A 23,994-nucleotide genomic window follows, 5' to 3' on the forward strand; every position below is an offset into this window, starting at 1 on the left:
GGTGCCTGGCTGGCTCAGTTGGTAGAGCATGTGATTCTTGGCCTCCCAGTTGGAAGTTTGAGCCCCACATTGGGTGTAGAGATTACTTAAAAATAAGGCAACCCTGTTGGGACCCTTCTCACTGCTGAGAGCTTTCTCTGTATCTTTACTTAATAAACTTCTATCCCTTTACACACACACACACACACACACACACACACAGAGAGAGAGAGAGAGAGAGATTACTTAAAAATAAAATCTTGGGGCATCTGGCTGGCTCAACTGGTAGAATATGTGACTCTTAATCTCAGGATCATGAGTTCAAGCCCCACATTGGTTGTGGAGCCTACCTTAAATTAAATTAAATTAAATTAAATTAAATTAAATTAAATTAAATTAAGGGCACTAGAGTGGCTCAGTGGTTGAGCATCTGCCTTTGGCTCAGGACAAGATCCTGGGGTCCTGGGATCGAGTCCCACATCAGGCTCCCCATGGGGAGTCTGCTTCTCCCTCTGCCTATGTCTCTGCTTCTCTCTGTGTGCCTCTCATGAATAAACAAATAAATCTTTTTTAAAAATTAAATTAAAAAAATTAAAAGTAAATTAATAGGGCAGCCCCAGTGGCTCAGTGGTTTAGCACTGCCCTCAGCCCGGAGTGTGATCCTGGAGACCAGGGATCCTGTCCCACGTCAGGCTCTGTGAATGGAGCCTGCTTCTCCCTCTGCCTGTGTCTCTGCCTCTCTCTCTCTTTCTGTCTCTCATGATTAAATAAATAAAATCTTTTTTAAAAAATTAAATTAATAAAATCTTTAAATAAAAATATTTCGAGTATATTTTATATGTTATTACATATATATCAAATATACATATATTTGAGTCTGGAGCTGATGGGTGAGGTCAGAAATAGACTCTAAATTTTGGAGGCAGCCTCCAGGCATGGTGTTTGACTAATATTGTAAATTAGCCTACATTCCCAACCATCTTCTCTGTTGCCTTTCTCTACTGTCAAGACTGAAGAGGAGATGCCAGCTTCCTCGGGCTCCCTTCCAGTTGGAAGTGGGCACAGCTTTGGCCAATGACTGTAAACAGAAATGTAATGAAGGGATAGTGGCAGGTGGTGCTTCCCCCTTCCTTCTTCCCTTGAACATGGATGTCCTGGCTGGAAACCCAGCAGTCCATTCATGACGGTGAGGTTACCAGCAGGCATAAAAGGCCCGGAGAATCACAGAAATGCCACTTCCACCTTGTGGAGTTGCCAAATCATCAGCATCCCAGGACTGCTTGATAGGTAAGGAAAATAATGTATATGGAGACCACTAGAGTTGGGTTTATTGACTTATCCTTTGCAGCTGAAACGCTAATGCCGTGAGATTGGAGGAGCTTCCCTTGGTCATTTTCACTTTGGAGGCAGAGAAAAAAGTGTGGCTCGAAACGCGGTGTGCAGTGGGTCTGGAGTTGGAGAGGAGGACGAGGAGGAGGACGAAGAGGGGGAGGGGGAGGAGGCCAGGGGAGCAGGGGTGACCCCGCTGGCGCAGAAAACCGGGAGCCTGTGGCGGAGCAGGCAGCGCGGGGACGGGGTCCCCAGCAGGTGCCTCGGAGGCCGGCTCCTCGCGGCGCCGCCCTCGCCCCGCCCCCGCCCGCCCGCCCCCCGGGGCCCGCAGATAAGCCGAGGCCCGGCCGCCCGGCCGCCCGCCGCTGTCGCCCTGCCCCGCCATGCCCGCCGACCTCAGCGGCACCTGGAACCTGCTCAGCAGCGACAACTTCGAGGGCTACATGCTGGCCCTAGGTAGGGCGGAAGGGTCGGCGCTGAGGCAGCGGGGCGGCCCCCACCCCGGGCCCCACCTCCCCCTCTCCCCCTCCCTCGTCCATCCTCCGCGTCCTGGGTCTCCACTCCCGACCATGCAATAGCCCCGCACCCCGCCCCCGGCTCCCCGTCCCCGGTCGCTTCCCCCCTCCTCATCCTCCGTCCCTCCCGTCCATCCACGCCGCCACCATCCTTCCTGCTCCCGCGTCGCCCGTCCGCCAGTCCGTCCGCCTCTGCCGTCGGTCTGTACCCGCCCCGAGGGGGAGTCTCCTGTCCGGCCGACCGCAGACAGCTGAGGCTCGGCCACCTCCAAGGAGGACTGGGGCCCGGGGGGGGGCGTCCTGCCGATGGGGGGCGTCCCGGTGCCCCTGCGGTGGGGCCCTGGGTTTCCCTGACCTGGGAGGGGCGCTGCTAGGGTAGTCGCCGACCGCCCTCCCCGGGTCCGGAGCTCCCCGCTGCGCTCAGGTGCTGGAGATCCCGCCCCCCCGCCCCCGGCGACCCTGGTGGCCGCTGAGATCAGGAGCCGCTTTGGAAACCTTTAGTTTTCCGATTTCCCCTGTCCCTTCAAGGGCTTGAGGGGGCACCAGAAACCCAGACCCCAGGACGCAGTGCCAGCCCGGGGACCATCGTGGGTACCTGGAGGGGCTTCTCCCTCCCGCGTCCTGCTCCCCTCCGCCCCCCAGCGCTGAGCGGGGAGCCTGGTCTGCGCAGAGGGAAGGGGACTCGGGTGGCACCAGGGGTGTGTAAGGGGCGGGGGTGGGGGTTCTGGCCCATGTCCTTGCTTCCTAGAGGGCTCCGTGAGTGTCTCCCGCCCTGGAGGGTAGAAGCCTCCCTTCCTTACTGATTCCCAGTTTGTCCTGCTCTTTCCTTGTCATGCTTCAGATGTGGGGCACTGGAGCACCTGTGTGCCAAGTGCTTTCCTCTATGTGACACCAATCAGTGGCACTTTTTGACAGATGGGCTAGGGCTGCTGCGAGTATGGGGACCTGGGAGCCATTCTGGCTTTTAAAAATTTTTTCATTTATTTATGAGAGAGAGAGAGAGAGAGAGAGAGAGAGAGAAGCAGGCTCCTTGTAGGGCGCCTGACACTGGGTCTCCCAGGATGGGGCCCTGGGCTGAAGGCGGCGCTAAACCGCTGAGCCACCCGGGCTGCCCCATTCTGGCTTCTGATCTGACACTGGGCCTGTTTCCCCATCTGTAAATTGAGAGGGAGAGACGAGTCCAATTTTTTTTCTTTTTTAAAAAATTGTAAAAGATACATACATAAAATTGACCATTTTATTCATTTCTGAAATGTACAGTTCTGTGGCTCAGTTTTATTTTTAATTTTTTTATTTATTTATGATAGTCACAGAGAGAGAGAGAGGCAGAGACACAGGCGGAGGGAGAAGCAAGCTCCATGCACCGGGAGCCTGATGTGGGATTCGATCCCGGGTCTCCAGGATCGCGCCCTGGGCCAAAGGCAGGCGCCAAACCGCTGCGCCACCCAGGGATCCCTGTGGCTCAGTTTTTAAGAGTTCTGTGTTTGTGGTAGGCTTCTCCCTTCTCACACTAAATAGGGAAGTCTGGAGCTTCTCACGCTAAATCTGATTCAGATGGCATAAAACCCTGGAGTGAAGGAAAGAAGTACTTTCCTCTTCCTATCTTAGGTTCATTGGCTGGGGGGGCTTGTCAATTAGACTAACCAAAGACAGATTCACCACCAGAATTTGCACCTGCATGGTGAAGACCCCTGGTTGGAACTTGAGCCTGTCTGTAGAGCATCTTAGCCAAGAGTAGTAACTTTGTAGAGAAATGACAAGAGGGAGACTTGGAGCTTCTGGTGGGGGGGGGGGGGCAAATTGTGAGGAAGGTAACTAATTATATGAAGTGGAACTAACAGAAGATGCGGGCTGGTTGGGTATTATGTAGCTCTTCTGGCGCCATCTCCAGGCTCACTTCCCTAACTTCTACCTCTCCTGGAACAGAGGGGAGGGGAGACAATTCGACAAATTTATGTTCTGCTTTTAGGCAAATGGAGGAAGGCAGAGAGCTTTGCTTCTGTCAGCTTCTTCCCCATAGTTGTCGATTCGATGTGCTCAGTATGCCAGAGTGGCATCTCTTGGGGTGGCATATTCTGTTCACCCTTCAACCTGATTCCCATTTCCTTCCTGGTTCTAATGCGTAAGTAGGAATTTATGCTTACTTTTCCCAAAGGCAGTGGGTCATGATACTTTACTTACCTTCCCACCTCCAAATTACTGGTGGCATGTGACTCTACCTTCTTCCCTGACGTATCCGGCTGCTATATGGCTAGTTTATGGGGGAGAAAGGGCTAAATATCAGGTGATGGCTTTGAATGTTGCCTGGCTGTATTCTGCATTTGTGGCAATTTCATGGCTTTTAGAGCAAACCTCTGAGATAAAACAGGGAATGGAGGTCACCATTCCAAGTGTGGGAAGACCTCTTGTGCTAAGTCCATCAGGTATCACAAAGCAGCCTTCTGAGTGTTGCAATGGGTGTTTTTTCACATGTGTAGAGTATCATCCTTTACCTGTCCCCACACTGTCTTGCTTTTCTGTATGCTCTGCTAGGATCCCTTGATACTTTTTTTTTTCATGATGTTAGTAGGGGCTTGAAAATTATCTGCCACTGTATTAGATCCTAGAGGCTAACAGAAGCTATTTATCATCCAACTCACTTCGCAGAGGACTCAGCCATACAGTATTGAGTCAACATCCTGCCTCACAACCCCTATTCTTACTCTTGGTTCAGGCTCCAGAAAGATCTTGAATCCAGATAACACATGAACTCTTACTTGCAATCTGTTTTCCAAAAGAAATGTAAGTGTGAGAGGGATTTCTGGAACAGAGAAGCTGGTTAGTGTTAACAGATCGCCCCACCGGAAACCCAGCTCATTCAGCCATTGATTGTTGGTAATAGAACCAAAGTTACATAACTTCTGAGTTCCTTTAGTTTCCCCTTTTGTTTTTTTGTTTAAAGATTTTATTTATTCATGAGAGACACAGAGAGAGAGGGAGGCAGAGACACAGGCAGAGGGAGAAGCAGGCTCCATGCAGGGAGCCTGACGTGGGACTCGATCCTGGGTCTTCAGGATCACACCCAGGGCCATCCCAGGGCCGAAGGCAGGCGCTAAACCACGGAGCCACCCAGGGATCCCTCCCCTTTTGTTAAATGAGGTAGTTAGACCAGATCTGATATTCTAAGTATCTAAATTACAAACCAAGATATCTCATGCATTTTATACGATAGCTGAAATTAGACTTAAAACCTATTGCCAGCTCCTCACAAGCTTGGAAGAAAGTGATCTGGCACAAATCATAAAGAAGACAGACTCTAGGGTCATCTTGTATTCCCCTGGGCAGATTAGGGGTTCAGGATGAGATGAGTGTAGGGTTTTGTTACTCAGAACTAGCAGGAGCTTCTTAGCCTGTGGACTCTGAGCTCTCCTCCAAATCCCAGGTTCTCAGGTGATTCAGATGCAAATTAAAATTTAAGAAGTGCTTCTCTTTGATGCATCAAATCATCCTTGGGACAACTGCAGAATGTTGACTACAGTTGACTCTGAATACCCAGTTTGAACTATGTGGGTCTACTTATATGAGGATTTTTTTTTAAATTTATTTATTTATGATAGTCACAGAGAGAGAGAGAGAGAGAGGCAGAGACATAGGCAGAGGGAGAAGCAGGCTCCATGCACCGGGAGCCCGACGTGGGATTCGATCCCGGGTCTCCAGGATCGCGCCCTGGGCCAAAGGCAGGCGCTAAACCGCTGCGCCACCCAGGGATCCCTATGAGGATTTTTTTTTATAAATACAGTGTAGAGTTGTTCATGTATTTTCTCTTCCTTATGTTTTCTTTTGTTAAAGATTTTGTTTATTTATTCATGAGAGACATAGAGAGAGTGAGAGACAGAGACAGAGGCATAGGGAGAAGCCGGCTCCCTGCCGGAGCCTGAGGTGGAACTCCAGGATCACAGGCTGAGCCAAAGGCAGCCGCTTAACTGCTGAGCCACCCAGGCGTCCCTAAAACATATTTTTTAAACGCAGAGTTTATACTTTGGGTGAGTTCAGAGAGCTCCAATAATAAATACCAGAGAATCCTTATCTTTTTTCATTAGTTAGGAGGAATATACAACCAGGAAATCTGTCCCTTTTGGTGAAAAACTGAGCTTAAGCTGTCTATCCTGGATGCATATTTAACTTAACAAAGTGCTTAGTAAATTATACAATGTCTTATGTTTAGATTCTTTTTTTTTTTTTAAAAAAGAACTTATTTATTTATTCATGAGAGACACAGAGAGAGAGGCAGAGACACAGGCAGAGGGAGAAGTAGGCTCCATGCAGGGAGCCCGATGTGGGACTTGATCCCGGGACTCCAGGATCACGCCCTGGGCCGAAGGCAGGGGCTAAATCGCTGAGCCACCCAGGGATCCCTTTAAAAGATTTTATTTATTTATTCATGAGAGACACAGAAAGAGAGAGAGAGAGAAAGACAGAGAGAAAGAGAGGCAGAGACACAGGCAGAGGGAGAGGCAGGCTCCATGCAGGGAGCCCGACGTGGGACTTGATCCTGGAACCCCGGGACTATGCCTTGAGCCAAGGGCAGATGCTCAACTGCTGAGCCACCCAGGCATCCCTATATATATTATTTAAATTCAACTTACCAACATATGGTATAACACCCAGTGCTCATCCCATCAAGTGCCTTCCTTAGTGCCTGTCATCCAGTTACCCCATCCCCCCCCTCCCCTTCTGCAACCCTTTGTTTCCCAGAGTTGGCAATCTCTCATGATTTGTCTTCCTCTCTAATTTTTCCCCACTCAGTTTCCCTCCTTACCCTTATGGTACCTTTCACTATTTCTCATATTCCACAAGTGAGTGAAACCATATGATGATTATCTTTCTCCGACTGACTTATTTCATTCAGCATAATACCCTCCAGCTCCATCTACATCAATGTAAATGGTATTTGTCCTTTCTGATGGCTGAGTTATATATATATATATATATATATATATATATATGCCATGTCTTCTTTATCCATTCATCTGTCAAAGATCATTGTGACTCCTTCCACAGTTTGGCTATTGTGGGTATTGCTGCTATGAACATTGGGGTGCAGGTGTCCCATCGTTTCACTGCATCTGTATCTCTGGGATGAATACCATCCAACCGAGATGGATTGTAGGGTAGCTCTATTTTTAACTTCTTGAGAAATGTCCACACTGTTTCCCAGAGTGGCTGCACTAGTTTGCATTCCCACCAACAGTACAGGAGAGTGCCCCTTTCTCTACATCCTCTCCAAAATTTATTGTTTCCTGTCTTGTTAATTTTCGCTATTCTCACTGGTGTGAGGTATCTCATTGTGGTTTTGATTTTTATCTCCCTGATGGGAAGTGATGTGGAGCATTTTTTCATCTGTCTGTTGCCCATGTGTAGGTCTTTGGAGAAATATCTGTTCATGTCTTTGCCCATCCCAGTCAGACTGGATTGTTTGTTTCTTGGGTGTTGAGTTTGATAAGTTCTTTATAGATCTTGGATACTAGCCCTTTACCTGATATGTCATTTGCAAATATCTTCTCCCATTCTGTAGGTTGTCTCAGATTCTCTTCTTAAAGGGAGACTGATTATTCTGTTTTCACCTTCCTTCTTGGTTATAAATTCCTTAAGTACAGGGACTGTGCATTTATAAGTTTGATCTTTCTACCTTTATTCCCACCCCCAGTAGAAAGTATTTAACTATTTCATTTCCCTGCGAGAGGGAAGGTAGTGCCACAGCCATTAAGAAAGTATGTCTTTCCTTAAAGCTACTGTTCAACAAGCTCCAGGGGTCTCTTCAAGCTTCAATCCAATAACAAATATCACTTAGGCACTTTCTATGTATTAGGGGTGGCAAGAAGGTGTATAAAGAAGCAAAGTGCTTGCTGTCTGAGATTTCCTATTCCAGGGAGAGGCAGGGCACCTTCCCTGCCCTACGGCTTTGCATACATTAGGTGTGTGTTTAATAAATGCAACACAGCAAGGAAAAAGCAAATGATAAGAGACATCCTACAAGTGTAAGATATGACTCACATAAATGTGGGGGAGAAAATGGTATTCTTTGGATAAAGGTAGAAAATGGAAACCTTCCATTCTAGGTATTAAATCATCATCAATTTAAACTACCAGCACTTAACTTTCAGAGTGAGGACAGGAGGACAACCTACCTAGGTTTTATGAATAGAGAAAGCAGGGCTCCTAAGTTAAAAGGGCAATTATGGGATTTGTAGGGGCAAGTTATCTAAATCAGGAAGGCGTGTGCAGATTCTTTGCCTTTGGTTTAGGTATTGTTTTTCAAGATTTTATTTATTTATTCATGAGAAACAGAGAGAGGCAGAGATACAGGCAGAGGGAGAAACAGGCTCCATGCAGGGAGCCCAATGCAGAACTCTGTCCCAGGACCCTGGGATCACAACCTAAGCTGAAAGCAGACCTTCAACCACTTAGCCACCCAGCCACTGGGAGGTGTTCTTTTTCTTTTTAATTATTTTTTTATTTTTTTTTTAATGATAGTCACAGAGAGAGAGAGGCAGAGACATAGGCAGAGGGAGAAGCAGGCTCCATGCACTGGGAGCCTGATGTGGGATTCGATCCTGGGTCTCCAGGATCGCGCCCTGGGCCAAAGGCAGGCGCTAAACCGCTGCGCCACCCAGGGAATCCCTCTTTTTCTAATTAAAGTATTGGCTTAAACAATAAGGGAGCCATGCAGTTTTAGAATTATTCAGGATTAGGGTTAACTTGGCATCTTTTTCTTTTATAAAACAAGGATAGTTTTTCAGACCAGAATCTGGGAGATCAGTTTAATTGAAAACTATCTCCTGAAAGCCCAGCAACTCTGTCGAAGCCTCAGATCTGATTTAAGTACAAAGTCTTTACGTTATACTTTTAATACCAGAATGGCTACTTACATAATGCTATAAATATTAAGTTTTTTTTTAAGATTTTTATTTATTCATGAGAGATAGAGAGAGAGAGAGAGGGAGAGACACAGACAGAGGGAGAAGCAGGCTCCATGCAGGGAGCCACACATGGGACTCAATCCCAGGTCTCCAGGATCATGCCCTGGACCGAAGGCAGGCACTAAACCGCTGAGCCACCCAGGGATCCCCACCAGTTTTGTTTCCTTCCTCGGGGTGTTTATATATGGTGTTTCCTCTAAATATTAAGTTTTATCTTGAGAATTAAGCCAACAACCCTGGATGTTACTGATCTACTTGAATATACAGTGTATCGTCAATGGTTTGTTTTTTTTTTTTAATTTTTAAGATTATTTATTTATTTATTCATAGAGATGCAGAGAGAGAGAGAGAGAGAGAGAGAGAGGCAGAGACACAGGCAGAGGGAGAAGCAGGCTCCACTCAGAGAGCCCGACGCGGGACTAGATCCAGGGTCTCCAGGATCATGCCCTGGGCTGCAGGCGGCGCTAAACAGCTGCGCCACCGGGGCTGCCCTCATCAATGTTTTTTTTTCCACATACATATAAGGAAAGTAATTCCGTAAGAAAATCATAGAGAGAAGTGCCTGCATGGTTTAAGGTCTGCTCAGGTCATGATCCTGGGGTCCTGGGATTGAGTTCTGCATTGGGCTCCCTGCAGGAAGCCTGCTTCTCCCTCTACCTATGTCTCTGTTTCTCTCTATGTCTCTCAAGAGTGGATTGGTAAAATCTTAAAAAATAAAAAAGATAAGGAGGGGATCCCTGGGTGGCGCAGCGGTTTAGCGCCTGCCTTTGGCCCAGGGCGTGATCCTGGAGACCCGGGATCGAATACCACGTAGGGCTCCTGGTGCATGGAGCCTGCTTCTCCCTCTGCCTGTGTCTCTGCCTCTCTCTCTCTCTCTCTCTCTCTCTGTGACTATCATAAATAAAAATTAAAAAAAATTTTAAAAAGAGAAGGAAAAAAGAAAAAATCACAGAGAACACTAGTTAGATCTTTATACTGAATGGTGTAGAAAAATAAAGTGGGTGATGGCCTCTTTTTTTTTTTTTTTTTTAAGTAAAAGTGAGGTAAATTCCTGTCAGCAGCGATGAGTCAGGTAAGTAATCACAGAACACTCAGCAACACTTCCTGTGATGTGCCCCGGCCAGCGTCTCTCTTGAGGGGGGACAATGACTCCTATTGGAACTGATCTCGCAGCTCCCCAGCGTGGTTCTAACATTGCTCTTTCCTAGCTTCTGCCAAATTGCAGCGGGAGTTTGGACAAAGAAGAAAGTCACCTGTGTTTTAAAGTCTGGGGGAGCTAGCCTGGGGTTTGGGAGCTCCTGCTGGGCCCCACAGTAGCTAAGGGAGACCCAGGCAGGAAAGAACCAGTTGTTGATGCCTGCAGGTGCCCACTGCTTTGTCTCTGTCATCCTCCTCAATCCCACTGTGGCCCTGAGAAGGTGGTAGTGTGATCAGCTTGCCCAAGATCACCACATAAACTGGGATTTAAGACCACTTTCTTGGGCAGCCCTGGTGGTTCAGCGGTTTAGCACCGCCTTCAGTCCAGGGCGTGATCCTGGAGACCCGGGATCGAGTCCCACGTCGGGCTCCCTGCATGGAGCCTGCTTCTCCCTCTGCCTGTGTCTCTGCCTCTCTCTCTCTCTCTCTCTCTCTCAGGAATAAATAAAATATTAAAAAAAAATAAAACCACTTTCTCATGGCTCCCAAACCCACATTGCCTCAAGATTAGAAGTGGCTTTGGGATTAAAGGTTAATGTGAACAGCTGAAGTTTAGAAAAGTATGTGTGTGTGTCAGCTGCTTTGAGATCTTGCCCTAAAGTGTATATGCACACACACTTGTAATGGTACGAGCACAGTTAGATCCTCTCTTCCTTCTGCATGGATGTCTTCTTTCCTACTTAAACCTAATAGTGGGGCGCCTGGGTGGCTCAGTGGTTGAGCATCTGCCTTCAGCTCAGGACGTGATCCCGGGGTTCTGGGATCGAGTCCCACATCGGGCTCCCTGCATGGAGCCTGCTTCTCTCTCTGCCTGTGTCTCTGCCTCTCTCCCTGTCTCTCATGAATAAATAAATAAAATCTTAAAACAAACAAACAAACAAACAAAAAAACAAAACCTAATAGTATGGAAAAGCATGGCTTGCCGGGATAAAAGCCTTATGAGCACAAAAGCCATTTGGACCACCGAGGTCACAGCAAACCGGAACTGGAAGAAATTGACCAGACTTTAAGCTTATTTAAATTTTGATCTTCAGGGGCATCTGGGTGGTTTAGTCGGTTAAGTGCCTGACTTTGGCTCAGGTCATTATCTCAGGGTACTGGGATAGAGCCCCTTGTGGGGCTCTGAGCTCATTGGGGAGCTACTACTCCCTCTCCCTCTGGCCTTCCTCTCACACATGCTATCTCAAATATATAAATAAAATATTAAAAAAAAATAAATTTTGACCTTTAAAAAGGCCAGCCTGAAAACTGCAAACCTAAGTAACAATGTTACAACATGGTAGTACAGATTACAAATTACTGGCAACGAATCACTTTACACATTTTTAAAAAAAGATTTTATTTATTTATTCGTGAGAGACACAGAGAGAGAGAGAGAGAGAGAGAGAGAGAGAGAGAGAGGCAGAGACACAGGCAGAAGGAGAAGCAGGCTCCATGCAGGGAGCCCAATGTGGGACTCAATCCCAGGTCTCCAAGATAAGGCCCTGGGCTGAAGGTGGCGCTAAACCACTGAGCCACCGGGCTGCCCTTATTATTGTTATTATTTTTAAGATTTTAAAAATGTATTTATTCATGAGAGACAGAGAGGCAGAAACACAGGCAGAGGGAGAAGCAGGCTCCATGCAAGGAGCCCGACGACGTGGGACTCAAACCCGGGTCTCCAGGATCACGCTCTGGGCTGAAGGTGGCGCTAAATCGCTGAGCCACCCAGGCTGCCCAGCAATAACTATTTTAAATTTGCCTTGGTCTATTTAATAATGGGATAAATATTTTAAGGCTTTAGCCTCAATGCTTAAACATGGCTAAAAACCAGTAAAGAAAGAAAAAAAAAAACAGTAAAGACTGGATCACTTGTAGCTCAAGCTAAAACTTTGCATTCTAGGTGTGAAAAATAAAAATAGTTTTCTCAAAATAAGGACATTTATATTATTTTTTTAAGTTTTTTTTTTTATTTTTTATTTATGATAGTCACAGAGAGAGAAAGAGAGAGAGGCAGAGACATAGGCAGAGGGAGAAGCAGGCTCCATGCACCGGGAGCCCGACGTGGGTTTCGATCCCGGGTCTCCAGGATCGCGCCCTGGGCCAAAGGCAGGCGCCAAACCACTGCACCACCCAGGGATCCCCATTTATATTATTTTTGAGCTTAGAAATGGGTGGGGCTAATGAGATGCTGACGGAGCCCTGCTCAATGCTTGGCTGAGTTTTCTGAACTGGAAATGGCAGTGTGAAGTCCTGAGTGGCAGTTCATGTCAGATGAAAAGGAAATCTGTTAGGCAAACAAATTAAAACAGGGATCAGCACTTGGCTGGTTCAGTCAGTGGTGCATGTGACTCCTTCCTGATCCCGGGGTTGTAAGTTCGAGCTCCATGTTGGATGTAGAGATTACTTAAAAATAAATAAATAAATAAATAAATAAAACCTTAAAAAAATAAAATAAAAATAAGAAAATAAAACAGGAGTCAACCTTGGAACCAAACTACCTTCAATGAATCATGTAAGTTTCTGAAGAAGTGAAGATTCCTGGAACTTTATTTTACATAATAGGATAATCCCTAAATGGGAGAACCATGTGTGCCCTGTGGCTCATAGAAATGTCCAGGTGGGGAACCCTGGGTGGCGCAGCGGTTTGGCGCCTGCCTTTGGCCCAGGGCGTGATCCTGGAGACCCGGGATCGAATCCCACGTCGGGCTCCAGGTGCATGGAGCCTGCTTCTCCCTCTGCCTATGTCTCTGCCTCTCTCTCTCTCTGTGTGACTATCATAAATAAATAAAAATTAAAAAAAAAAAAAGAAATGTCCAGGTGGGGCAGCCCCGGTGGCGCAGCGGTTTGTCACCGCCTGCAGCCCAGGGCGTGGTCCTGGAGACCCTGGGTCGAGTCCCACCTCGGGCTCTCTGTGTGGAGCCTGCTTCTCCCTCTGCCTGTGTCTCTGCCTCGCTCTCTCTCTCTCTGTGTCTCTATGAATAAATAAAATCTTAAAAAAAAATGTCCAGGTGATGAGTCAGCGTACAGTGGTGGCTGCCTGCCAATTAGACCACGTCATCTGCTCCTAACAGTCCAGTGGTACCCATCTGACTTCATTTTCTTGGAGTTAGAGCTCAGTGGTCCTCATGGTAGCCCCACATTTCATCTCAAGATCCTTTCCCCTCATCTTCCTCCTTCTGCTCCAGCCATGCCAAACTCCTGGTGGTTCCTGAGACCACCTGGCACACCCGTCCTTGATGTCCCTGGGCTCCCTGTGACTTTTGCCTCTCCCCAGAAATCTGCATGGTTTGCTTCTTCACCTCATTTAACTCCTGACTAAAGTGTCACCTGGCTACACTACTTAAGATAGCAACAGTTGCCTGGCTGTCTTCATCAGTAGAGCATGTGACTCTTGATCATGGGGTTTTGAGTTTGAGCCCCAAGTTGAGTGTAGAGATTATGTAATTAAAAATAAAATAAAACAGCAACAGTTGCCTTTAGCTACATAATGTGCTCAAAGCTACTAAAAGGGAAATGGGGTTCAAATCCACTGTCTATATTAAAATCCGAATCTTAAAAAACAAACAAACAAACCTGGATCTTCTCAGCATTCCATGTTTCCTTGTGTAACTGTTTTAAAGTTTATTAAAGATTTTTTTTAGAAGATTTTATTCTAAAAAAATAAATAAAAGATTTTATTCTATTTATTCATGAGAGACACAGAGAGAAAGAGAGGCAGAGACACAGACAGAGGGAGAAGCAGGCCCCACGCAGGGAGCCCGACGTGGGACTCGATCCCAGGTCTCCAGGATCTCACCCTGGGCCACCTGGGCTGCCCTATTAAAGATTTTTAAATGGGGGTACCTGGGGGGTTCAGTCCATTGGACATCTGCCTTCGGCTCAGGTCATGATTCCAGGGTCCTGGGATTAAGCCCCCACCCCCCCATGCCAGGGCTCCCTGCCCAGTGGGGAGTCTACTTCTCCCTCCCTCTGCCCTTCCCCTAGCTCATGCTCTCACTCTCTCTCTCTCTTTCTCTCAAATAATTACAATCTTAAAAAAAAAAGATTTGTACAGAAGTATATGTATCTTTACAGTGGCTTTTGACTTTTGTTGTTGTTTAGAAACTGTCCAAATGCAGTCTTAAAATTTTTTTAAAATTTTATTTAAATTCAGTTAATTAACATATAGTATATTAGAAGTTCAGCGATCAGTAGAGTTCAGCGATTCATCAATTGTATATAACAAATGCTGTTTTGGGACGCCTGGGTTGCTCAGTGGTTGGGCATCTGCCTTGGCTCAGGGCATGATCCCAGTTTAGGGATCAAGTCCCGCATCGGGCTCCCTGCATGGAGCCTGCTTCTCCCTCTGCCTGTGTCTCTGCCTCTCTCTGTGTCTCTCATGAATAAATAAAATCTTTAAAAACAACAACGAACAAATGCTGTCTTAATTCAAAGTGTAAATACATAAAGCAGACAAAGGCAGAGTTGCTGCATTTGAGTTTGTTTGGGTTGGGGCCTGAGTCCTGTCCCCATGGCTCCTTTGTCCTCTTGTCTGCCTCTGGGGGAACTCCCAGAACTTCTTCCTTCTGGTCCAGCTTCAAATCCATTACCTAAGCCACAGCCAGCCAATGACGCTTCCCTGAAAGCTGTTCCAGGTTTTTGATCAAGCCTTTGAATGGAGCTTTGCCAGGATAACTCCCCACAGATCCAATTTCGGCAACAAGTGGCATTGAAATGCTAAAAGAAACACTAGCGATGAAATACAATGATTTTTGAGGACAGCTGCCAGATTCTTAGCTTTTGCATCTTGAGTGAATATTGAGACTTTTCTTTTTTAAAAATTGTTTTTAAGGTATTGACTTTGCTACTCGTAAGATAGCCAAGTTGCTGAAGCCACAGAAAGTGATTGAGCAGAACGAAGATTCTTTTACCATCCACACCTACAGCAGCTTGAGGAACTACCTTGTTACATTTAAAGTTGGAGAAGAATTTGATGAGGATAATAAAGGCCTGGATAACAGAAAATGCAAGGTAAAAAAAATTCAAATGATAGCATAGGCTCTTGATTTTGCAAGATTAACTGGGCCTTCTTGGTACCAGTTGAGGAGCCTGCCAGAGCAAACCAGCATCTTCTCCCCTCTCTCATCCAGAGCTTGGTCACTTGGGACAATGACAGACTCACCTGTATCCAGAAGGGGGAGAAGAAGAACAGAGGCTGGACCCACTGGATGGAAGGAGACAAACTCCACTTGGTACTTACTACATTTTGTTATTGCATCTAATGGGACTATGCGGTATGAAACCATGCCAGCGTTCCCACCATTCCAACCCACTGCTTTTGATTTGGCATGTGGGTTACCTCCCAGGCTCTGCCAGAGTGTTCTGCTTTTATCTTTTTCTTTAAAAAAATATTTTATTTATTCATGGGAGACACACAGAGAGAGAGAGAGAGGCAGAGACACAGGCAGAGGGAGAAGCAGGCTCCATGCAGGGAGCCCGATGCAGGACTCAGTCCCGGGTCTCCAGGATCACGCCGTGGGGGGAAGATGGCACTAAACCGCTGAGCCACCCGGGCTGCCCATAAAATAACTTTCTTGTTGAATTCATCATATATTAATTGAAAAAAATATATACTATATTAAAATATTTATATAAACATATATATGCATAATAAAGTAGCAAACTGGCTGCATAATATTCTATCAGGTTGGTGAACTATCATTTTTGGAAAACATTTCCATAATTTCAGTGTCCAGGCATATTGTTTAAGGGTGTTTTCTGCTATTGCTTATATTCATGTAAATAGAGCTTTTTGCATCCATGGACTGATTTCCTTAGGAAGAATCCACAGGGGGGGAAAAAAAAAAGAATCCACAGGGAGTATCATTGTTAGAGGCACACATATTATTGCTGCTCAACTTAGTTGCCATACCCATTTCCAAAAGATTGTCTCATTGCTGACGCCACCAGCACTTCATGAGCATACAGGTCACAGCTCAAGCTAATCAATAATTTCTAAATATAACTTAGAAGGTATAGAGGCACCTGGGGGGCTCAGATGGTTGAGTGTCCAACTCAATTTTGGCTCAGGTCTTGATCTCAGGATTGAGTTTAAGCCTCACATTGGGTTCCATGGTGGGTGTGGAGCCTACTCAAGAAAAATAAAAAAGAGAGAAGGTATAAAATTGTATATCAAAGCTTAATTATGGCTTTTTAAATGAGAATTGCTTCCTGCCATATATATCATAACAGCTTACATCCTTTGAGCGATGCTTTTGTGCTCAATTACTGTGCTAAATCTTTGTGTATTATCTCACTTGGTCTCCAAGACAGTCCTGTGAAAGGGACACTATTTTTCCCCATTTACAAATTTAGAGACTGAGATTTAGAAATTTCCCAAGGCTGCCAAGTAGAGATTCAAATCCTGGTCTGACAAAAATGTGTACTTTCAACTCTGTGCCTTTTTGCCTCAATGTACGTGAAATCTAAGCCAAAAGACCCGTGGAAACAAAATAAGAGCATTTATCTTAAAGCTGGATGTGGGTGGTCTTTGAGGGTCTGGGTAGATTACAAAGGCATTGGAGATATTTTGATTCTTGGGGTGCCTGACTGGCTCAGACATAGAGCATGCCATTCATGGTCTCAGGGTTGTGAGTTCACACCCCACGTTGGGTGTGGAGCATATTTAAAAAATTTTTTTTTTAAATTTTAGATCAATCTTACACTCTTCTGAAAATAGAAACAAAATTAAGAAACTTGCCATCACAAAAATGTAATACAGAACTTCAAAGAAAACACAAATACATTTGAGGATACAGATTAGTTGGCTCTAAGAAGTATGTTCAAATTGCATGCATCCTTCCATGGCATATCCGTGAACTCTGCCCAAGCAGAGGGGAGAAGGATACTCACAGGACAATCCCTCCATGCTGTGATATAATAGAGAATAAGTATTTGGTCTTTGTACCCGGCTCCTAAAACCCTTGGTGTCTCCAGAGTAATTAACGCGTGTCTCCTGTAGACTAATGAGATGATTGGTGGCTACAATCCCTCAGATGGGCAAAGATTTAATCAGTCATGCCTACATAGCAAAACCTCCAGAAACATCCCTGAGAGAATTCGAAGAGCTTCCTAGTTGGTGAAAACATTGACTTGCTGGGAGAATAGCATTCCTGGAGGGAGCATGGAATGCACTCCCATACTGTGTCCTGCATCTCCCTATTTGGCTGTATCCTTTATAATAAATCTGTAAATAGTGTTTCTGTGAGGTGTTCTAGCAAATTATTGAAACTGAGGAGGGGGTCACGGGAATCCCATTAATAGCTGGTCGATCAGAAGTTCAGGTGGCCTAGGACTGGTGATTGATGTCTGAAGTAGGGGCAGTTTTTTTTTTTAATATTTTATTTATTTATTCATGAGAGTCAGAAAGAGAGAGAGAGAGAGAGGCAGAGACACAGGCAGAGGGAGACACAGGCTCCACGCAGGGAGCCTGGTATGGGACTCGATCCCCGGTCTCCAGGATCACACCCTGGGCTGAAGGCAGGTGCCAAACCGCTGAGCCACCCGGGCTGCCCAGTAGGGGCAGTTTTTGAGACTGAGCCCTTAACTTGTGGGGTCTGCACTAACTCTAGGTTGTTAGTGTCAGAATCGAATTGAATTGTTGGACGCCCTGTTGGAAAAGATACCAAGTTTTTGGTGTCAGAAGTGTTGTGAATAATAATAATAATAATAATAATAATAATTATTATTATTATTACCATGTGCCCACTCATCTTCTTTCTCCTTCCATTCCTCCATATCCCTAGGAAATGTTCTGTGAAGGCCAAGTGTGTAAACAGACGTTCCAGAGAGCCTGAACTGCGTCCAGCAACAGAACCCACGTGTGACTGCAGTTGAATGTTGAATTCTATTCTAAAATGAAGAGATGCTAATCTGTCCTGGTTTGGTGATGGGAACTTGTGGTCAGAGACCTGTCCTACAGCCTGTACCAGAAGCCATTTACTCAGATTATGGGAAGACGCTCAGTTCAATAAACCTGTCCAATGACTCTGACTTTTTCTCCTAAATTTAGCATACCCCATTATTTTAAGTGTTTGAAAGCCTTCTAGGGGCACTATGGACACACTAATGAGCAGGATGTAATTCTGTCGTCAAGGTTTAGTGAGGAAAATGGGCAAAACAAGCAGTCTGAACATCCAGCAGTGATAAGTACGGGCAGCTATGAGAGCTCAGTAGGGGAAGCCTGACTTTTGGGGATGGGTGAGTGGTGGCAGGGGTCAGGGGTAGCGGAGGCGATCTCTAGGCTCCAAACTGAAGCAAAGGTAGGCAGGAAGCATCGGGAAGCATTCTAGGTAAATGCCTGGGGGGTAAGTTGGAGGCATGTTTGAGGAACTGAAAGGTTGTTTTTGCTAGAGCAGGGGTATACATGGGTGGAGCGGCAAGAGATGTCAGGGGAGACTGGCAGGGAAGGCAGGCAGGGGCACAATTAGGAAGAATCTTGAACACTGGCTTACAGAGGTAAGATTTGTCCCCAAAGTAATAGGGAGATGGTGACTGGCATGAAGCAGGAGATCTGCACAGCCAGCTGGCTCACAGAAGGGAACCCCAAATGCATGTGGAAAAAGGGACTAGCGGTGTGGGATGCAATGCAGGCACCAGTTTAGAAAGCACTGCTAGCAATCCCAGTGTGAGGTGGTAGTGGTCAGGAGCGCCTGGCGCCCAAGTCTCAAATACAGTGAATGGGCTCAGGGCTGGAGAGAAATAGCTAGGACTATTACTTATGACTCAGAATCCATCGTCCAAGGTTGGGATGATGGAAGGGGAAATCAAGGAAGATGCTCTATTTGGGGTTGAGGCGACTATAGGAAAGAAGGTTGAAGCTAATCAGAAAGAAGACAACACAAACAGAAGAATGATCTCTGGCTTTTGAGGGACCTGTGCCTGGTGTAAGATCAGCCATCAGGAGACAATGTCAAGCACATAAACTGCATATGGATGGAATTGCCTGGGACATTGTTTGTTTATGATTTTATTTATATGTGATCTCTACACTGAAGGTAGGCTTGAACTTACAACCCTGAAATCAAGAGTGGCGTGTTCTACTGACTGAGCCAGCCAGGCACCCTGAGGACATTGTGTCCAAGTAAGAAGAGACAAATTGAGGTACAAAAGGGTGCTAGCAGCGGGGACCAGAGGGGCTGGAGAAACAGGGTGGCATCCGGGAAGGGAAGGCAGGACACATTTCAGGGTCCAGGCAGTGGTGGGCGCTCGGGGAGATCCCCAAGGCAGCAATAAGTCAAAATGGATCCATCTGCCTCAGGGAGGAAGGGGGGGTACAGGGGTGGTTGCCCCTTAGGGTGTGCCACGGGTGGAGGTGAGCAAGGACAGACAGCGAGTGTGTAGCTGAGAATTGGCAGGATGTGGGGGTGGTTTCAGGGAGGCTTGTGAGGGGGTGACCAGTTCAGACGGGGGACTGCGGGATCATGGAGTCAGCAGGAAAGTCAGGAGTGCTCCTGATGTGCTAGGCCCTCGTGGGTGGAGGGGTGGCGGTGGGGCTGTTAGTGGCTCCTCCTCCCTCCGAGAGCAGTGAGGAAGGCTCTGTGCCTGTCAGGCGCTCACAGGCTGCAGGCAATGACAGATTAAAGTCTGAGTATCAGATACAACTCTTGTTTCAGCTAACGGAAACCAACTTGTTAGTGTGATCTCAGAAGCCATGACTTTATTTTCTTTTTAAGATTTTATTTATTCATTAGAGAGACAGAGAGAGAGAGGCAGAGACACAGGCAAAGGGAGAAACGGGTTCCATGTTTTGGAGCCTGATGTGGGACTTGATCCCGGGACTTCAGGATCACACCCTGGGCCAAAGGCAGGCACTAAACCACTGAGCCACCCAGGGATCCCAGAAGCCATGGCTTTAGAGCCAGAGAAAGTCAGAAGGCTGTTGTGGATCCCATTAGATATTGTGAACCCACCAAACAGAAAGACCATGAAACCAACTGGGGCTAGAATCAGGCGGTAAATGGATTAGCTGAGGTTGCAGATTGACAGCCGACTGGGGAATCATGCGGTAAGGTAAGTAATCTGAATCTGGGGCTGTGGGCTGTGCAGCCTCCCTTTTTTGGAAATCTCTTCCCTGATATGATGTCATTGCTTGGAGGCAATTCGAAACAATAGGCCCTTGCAGGAGGCAACATTTTCTCAGCATTTATTAATTTATCCAAACATGAGTAAATGTGCGAATGCCTGGAATTTAGCAGTGAACAAAATGAAAAATTTCTCCCCTCATGGACCTTCCATTCCCATGGGAGATAGATAGTAAATATAAGTTAAAAATAGAGCGAATCAGGGGTGCCTGGATGGTGCATTGGGTTAAGAGTCTGACTCTTGATTTCAGCTCAGGTTGCAATCTCAGGGTTGTGTGATCGAGCCTTGCATCAGGCTCCATGCTCAGCACGAAGTCTGCTTAAACTCCCTCTCTCTCTTATTCTCTCTCTCCTCCTCCCTCTGCACTCTCTCTCTCTAAAATAAATAAATCTTTAAAAAATATATAGCACATCAGATAGTGATAAGAGCTACAAGTAATAATAACAGAAGTCAGGACGTTGGTGGTACTCTTCAAGTAGGATGGTTAAGAAAGACTCAGAAAAGTGTGACATTTAGGCAGAGTCATAAGATGAGAAACAAGATGTGTGGATAGCTGAGGGCAGAGAATCAGTGCGAAGGCCCTGGGGTGAGGCGATATGTGGTGTGCTGGAGGTGCAGCCAGGAGGCTGAGGGAGCAAGGCCAGGAGTATGAGGAGACCAGGTTGCCTTTGGCAGAGCCGAGAACCTTCAGCAATCTTACCTGCTAAGACTCATAGCATTCTACTCCTGGCCCCTCCTCCAATTTGTTCTTAATTTAAAAAAGTAAAGAAGTAGAAGTCTTATCAATCAACTGCAATATGTGGAGCTTGTGTATATCCTAATTCAAAGAAAGCAAACAGGGGCAGCCTGGTTGGCTCAGTGGTTTGGTGACTGCCTTCAGCCCAGGGCGTGATCCTGGAGACCCAGGGTCGAGTCCCACGTCAGGCTCCCTGCATGGAGCCTGCTTCTCCCTCTGCCTGTGTCTCTGCCTCTCTCTCTTTCTGTGTCTCTCATGAATAAATAAATAAAATCGTCAAAAAAAAAAAAAAAAAAAGAGTCTCATGCTATTCCAGTTGAGCCAACCAGGGGCCCCTAAGATAGGTCTTTTTATGTTTGCTTTCTTTATTTTATTTTATTTTTTATAAGATTTTATTTATGTATTAGAGACACAGAGAGAGAGAGAGTCAGAGACACAGGCAGAGGGAGAAGCAGGCTCCATGCAGGGAGCCTGATGTGGGACTCGACCCTGGGTCTCCAGGATCACGCCCTGGGCTGAAGGCAGTCACCAAACCACTGAGCCAACCAGGCTGCCCTAACATGAGAATCTTGATCTCAGAGTCATGGGTTCAAGCTCCACACTGGGTGTAGAGATTACTTAAAAATAAACAAAACAAAACAAAGATTTGATATTTCTTTTAAAAATCACATCTTAGATACTTCGGGAAATTAGAACATGGAGTAGATATTAGATGATAAAAAATTATTCATTTCTCCACGTGTTAATGGGGAATGTTTTCTTTAAACTTTAATTTTTTTTTTAAGATTTTATTTATTTATTCATGAGAGACACAGAGAAAGAGAGAGGCAGAGACACAGGCAGAAGGAGAAGCAGGCTCCATGCAGGGAGCCTGATGCAGGACTCGATCCCAGGACTCCAGGATTAGGCCCTGGGCTGAAGGTGGCGCCAAACCGCTGAGCCACCCAGGGATCCCTGTTTTCTTTAAACTTACCTTTTAAAAACATGTTGACATCTTTACATGTAAGATTATGTTTGCAATTTCCTTTGAAATAGTTCAGCAAAAAAATCCAAAAAACAAAAGCAAAACATCAGGTGTATAAATGAAACAAAGGTTGCAAAGCTTTTTATAATTTATTGGAGCTGGGTGTATGTGAGTGCTGTGGACAGAATTGTGTCCCCCAAAACTCATGCTGAAGCCCTAACTGCAAAGTGACTCTATGTGGAGATGGAACCTTTAATAAAGTGGTTAAGGTTAAGTGACAGCATGGGGACAATCCTACAGAATCAGTGTTCGGGAAAAGACTCCAGAGAGGTCTCTGGAGAGTCCAGGTCTCTCCCAGGTATGTTACCTTCCTGTCTCCCTCCTTCCTTCCCTGTTCCTTCTCCCTCCTTCCCCTCCTTTCTTCTTTCTCATGTCTAGAAAAAAATTTTTTTAAACATTTTTATTTATTTATTTATTCATGAGAGACAGAGAGGGGCAGAGACAAGGCAGAGGGAGAAGCAGGCTCCATGCACGGAGCCTGATGGGGGACTCGATCCAGGGTCTCCAGGATCACGCCCTGAGCCGAAGGCAGATGCCCAACCACTGAGCCACCCAGGCGTCCCAAAAAGGTTTCTTTCAAAATCAGTTCCTGAGCGTCTGCCTTTGGCTCAGGGTGTAATCTCTGGATTCCGGATCAGGATCGAGCCCCGCATTGGGCTCCTTGCGGGGAGCCTGCTTCTCGTGTGTCTCGGCGTCTCTGTGTGTCTTTCGTGAATAAATCAACAACATCTTTAAACAACAACAATTCCTCACTTAAGCAGCACACATCACAGTGTATTGTTTACTTTCAATAGGACAGCGGAGATGTGTTTCTTCAGGCATTTCTTAGGAAAGTTTTAAGTGCTAGGAATCAAAGGGAAAAAGGCAACTTCCTGAGCCCGTCCGCCTTCCCGCTCTCCAAGGAAAGGATGGGCACCCAGCTTCCTGGGGCCTTAGTGCGGCCTCAGACGGACGCCCGGTCCCTCCCAGACCCCTCCCACCTCCCTCCTGCCCCTCCCCCCGTAGCCCCCTCCCCGGCCCGGGCACCCGCCAGGCCCCAGACGCCGCGCCCCCTCCACGGCGAGTCCGGGCAGGGCTGCATGGTTGGCCCGCGGCTCCGGCCCAGTGGAGCGCCTGCGGGGCGTGGGGGCCGCGGGGCTCCCGCCGTCGGTCCCGGGCCTTGCTGCCGGGCGCCCTGGGCGCCGCCTGGGGGAGCTGCAGCGGGAGCTGCAGGGGGAGCTGCGGGCTCCTCCGGCCGCTGAGGCTGCTCCGGGGTCCGGCGCCTGGCGGGGAGCGCCCCCTCCTGGCCCGCAGGCACCTCCGCCTCCGCGCCGCGGGCCGCTGCGCAGGCCGGGGGTGCGGGGTGCGGGGTGGGGGGTGGGAGGCCCTCGCTCTTCTTTAGTTTTTTCAGTGTTTAGATTTAGGATGTTTTGTTTACATAACATTTCATTTTATCATTTTTAACAGTTTTTAAGAGTGCAGGGCATTAATATATTTTATTCATTTATTCATGAGAGACATAGGGAGAGAGGCAGAGACACAGGCAGAGGGAGAAGCAGGGAGCCGGATGGGGGACCTGGATGGAGCCCTGAGGGGAAGGCAGTCGCTCAACCGCTGGGCCACCCAGGCCTCCAGAGCGCAGTGCATTTGCATTAAATACACTCACATTGCTATGCCACCCTCACCACCATCCATCTGCAGAATTTTCCACCCTCCCAAATTGAAACTCTGTCCCCATTAAACATTAACGCCCCATACCCTCCTTCCGCAGCTCCTGGCAACCACAACTCTGCTTTCTAGTTCTATGACTGCCTACTCATATCAGTGGAATCATAGTATTTGTCCTTTGGGGCTGGCTTATTTCCTATAGCTTTCATTTCCAAGATTCATCCATGTTACAGCATGTGTCAGAACTCCCTTCCTTTTAAAGGTGGAATAATATTCCATTGGATCGTCTGGATGTAGCCCATTTTGAGTATCCATTCATCCCTCTATGGATGCTTGGGTTGTTTCCACATTTTGGTGATGGTGAATAACACTGCTGTGAACATGGGTGTACAAATATCCGTTGGAATCCCAGCTTTTAATTCTTTGGGGTATAAACTCAGAAGTGGAATTTCTAGGTCATATGGTAATTCTATGTTTAACTTTTTGAGGACCTGCCAAACTGTG

At 46.7% G+C, this 23,994-nt stretch overlaps 1 protein-coding gene across 1 annotated transcript; it reads left to right on the plus strand.

The window, feature by feature from the left end:
• The first annotated feature begins 1,609 nt into the window (after positions 1 to 1,609).
• On the plus strand, positions 1,610 to 17,992 carry RBP7 (retinol binding protein 7). Its single transcript, XM_041769783.1, has 4 exons — positions 1,610 to 1,764; positions 14,793 to 14,971; positions 15,091 to 15,192; positions 17,746 to 17,992. The coding sequence occupies exons 1-4, from the start codon at positions 1,692 to 1,694 to the stop codon at positions 17,794 to 17,796; spliced, it is 405 nt and encodes a 134-aa protein (XP_041625717.1). The 5' UTR covers positions 1,610 to 1,691; the 3' UTR covers positions 17,797 to 17,992.
• The last annotated feature ends 6,002 nt before the right edge of the window (positions 17,993 to 23,994 follow it).

The sequence above is a fragment of the Vulpes lagopus genome, chromosome 10 (assembly GCF_018345385.1).
Source record: "Vulpes lagopus strain Blue_001 chromosome 10, ASM1834538v1, whole genome shotgun sequence".
In the NCBI taxonomy this organism is placed as follows: domain Eukaryota; kingdom Metazoa; phylum Chordata; class Mammalia; order Carnivora; family Canidae; genus Vulpes; species Vulpes lagopus.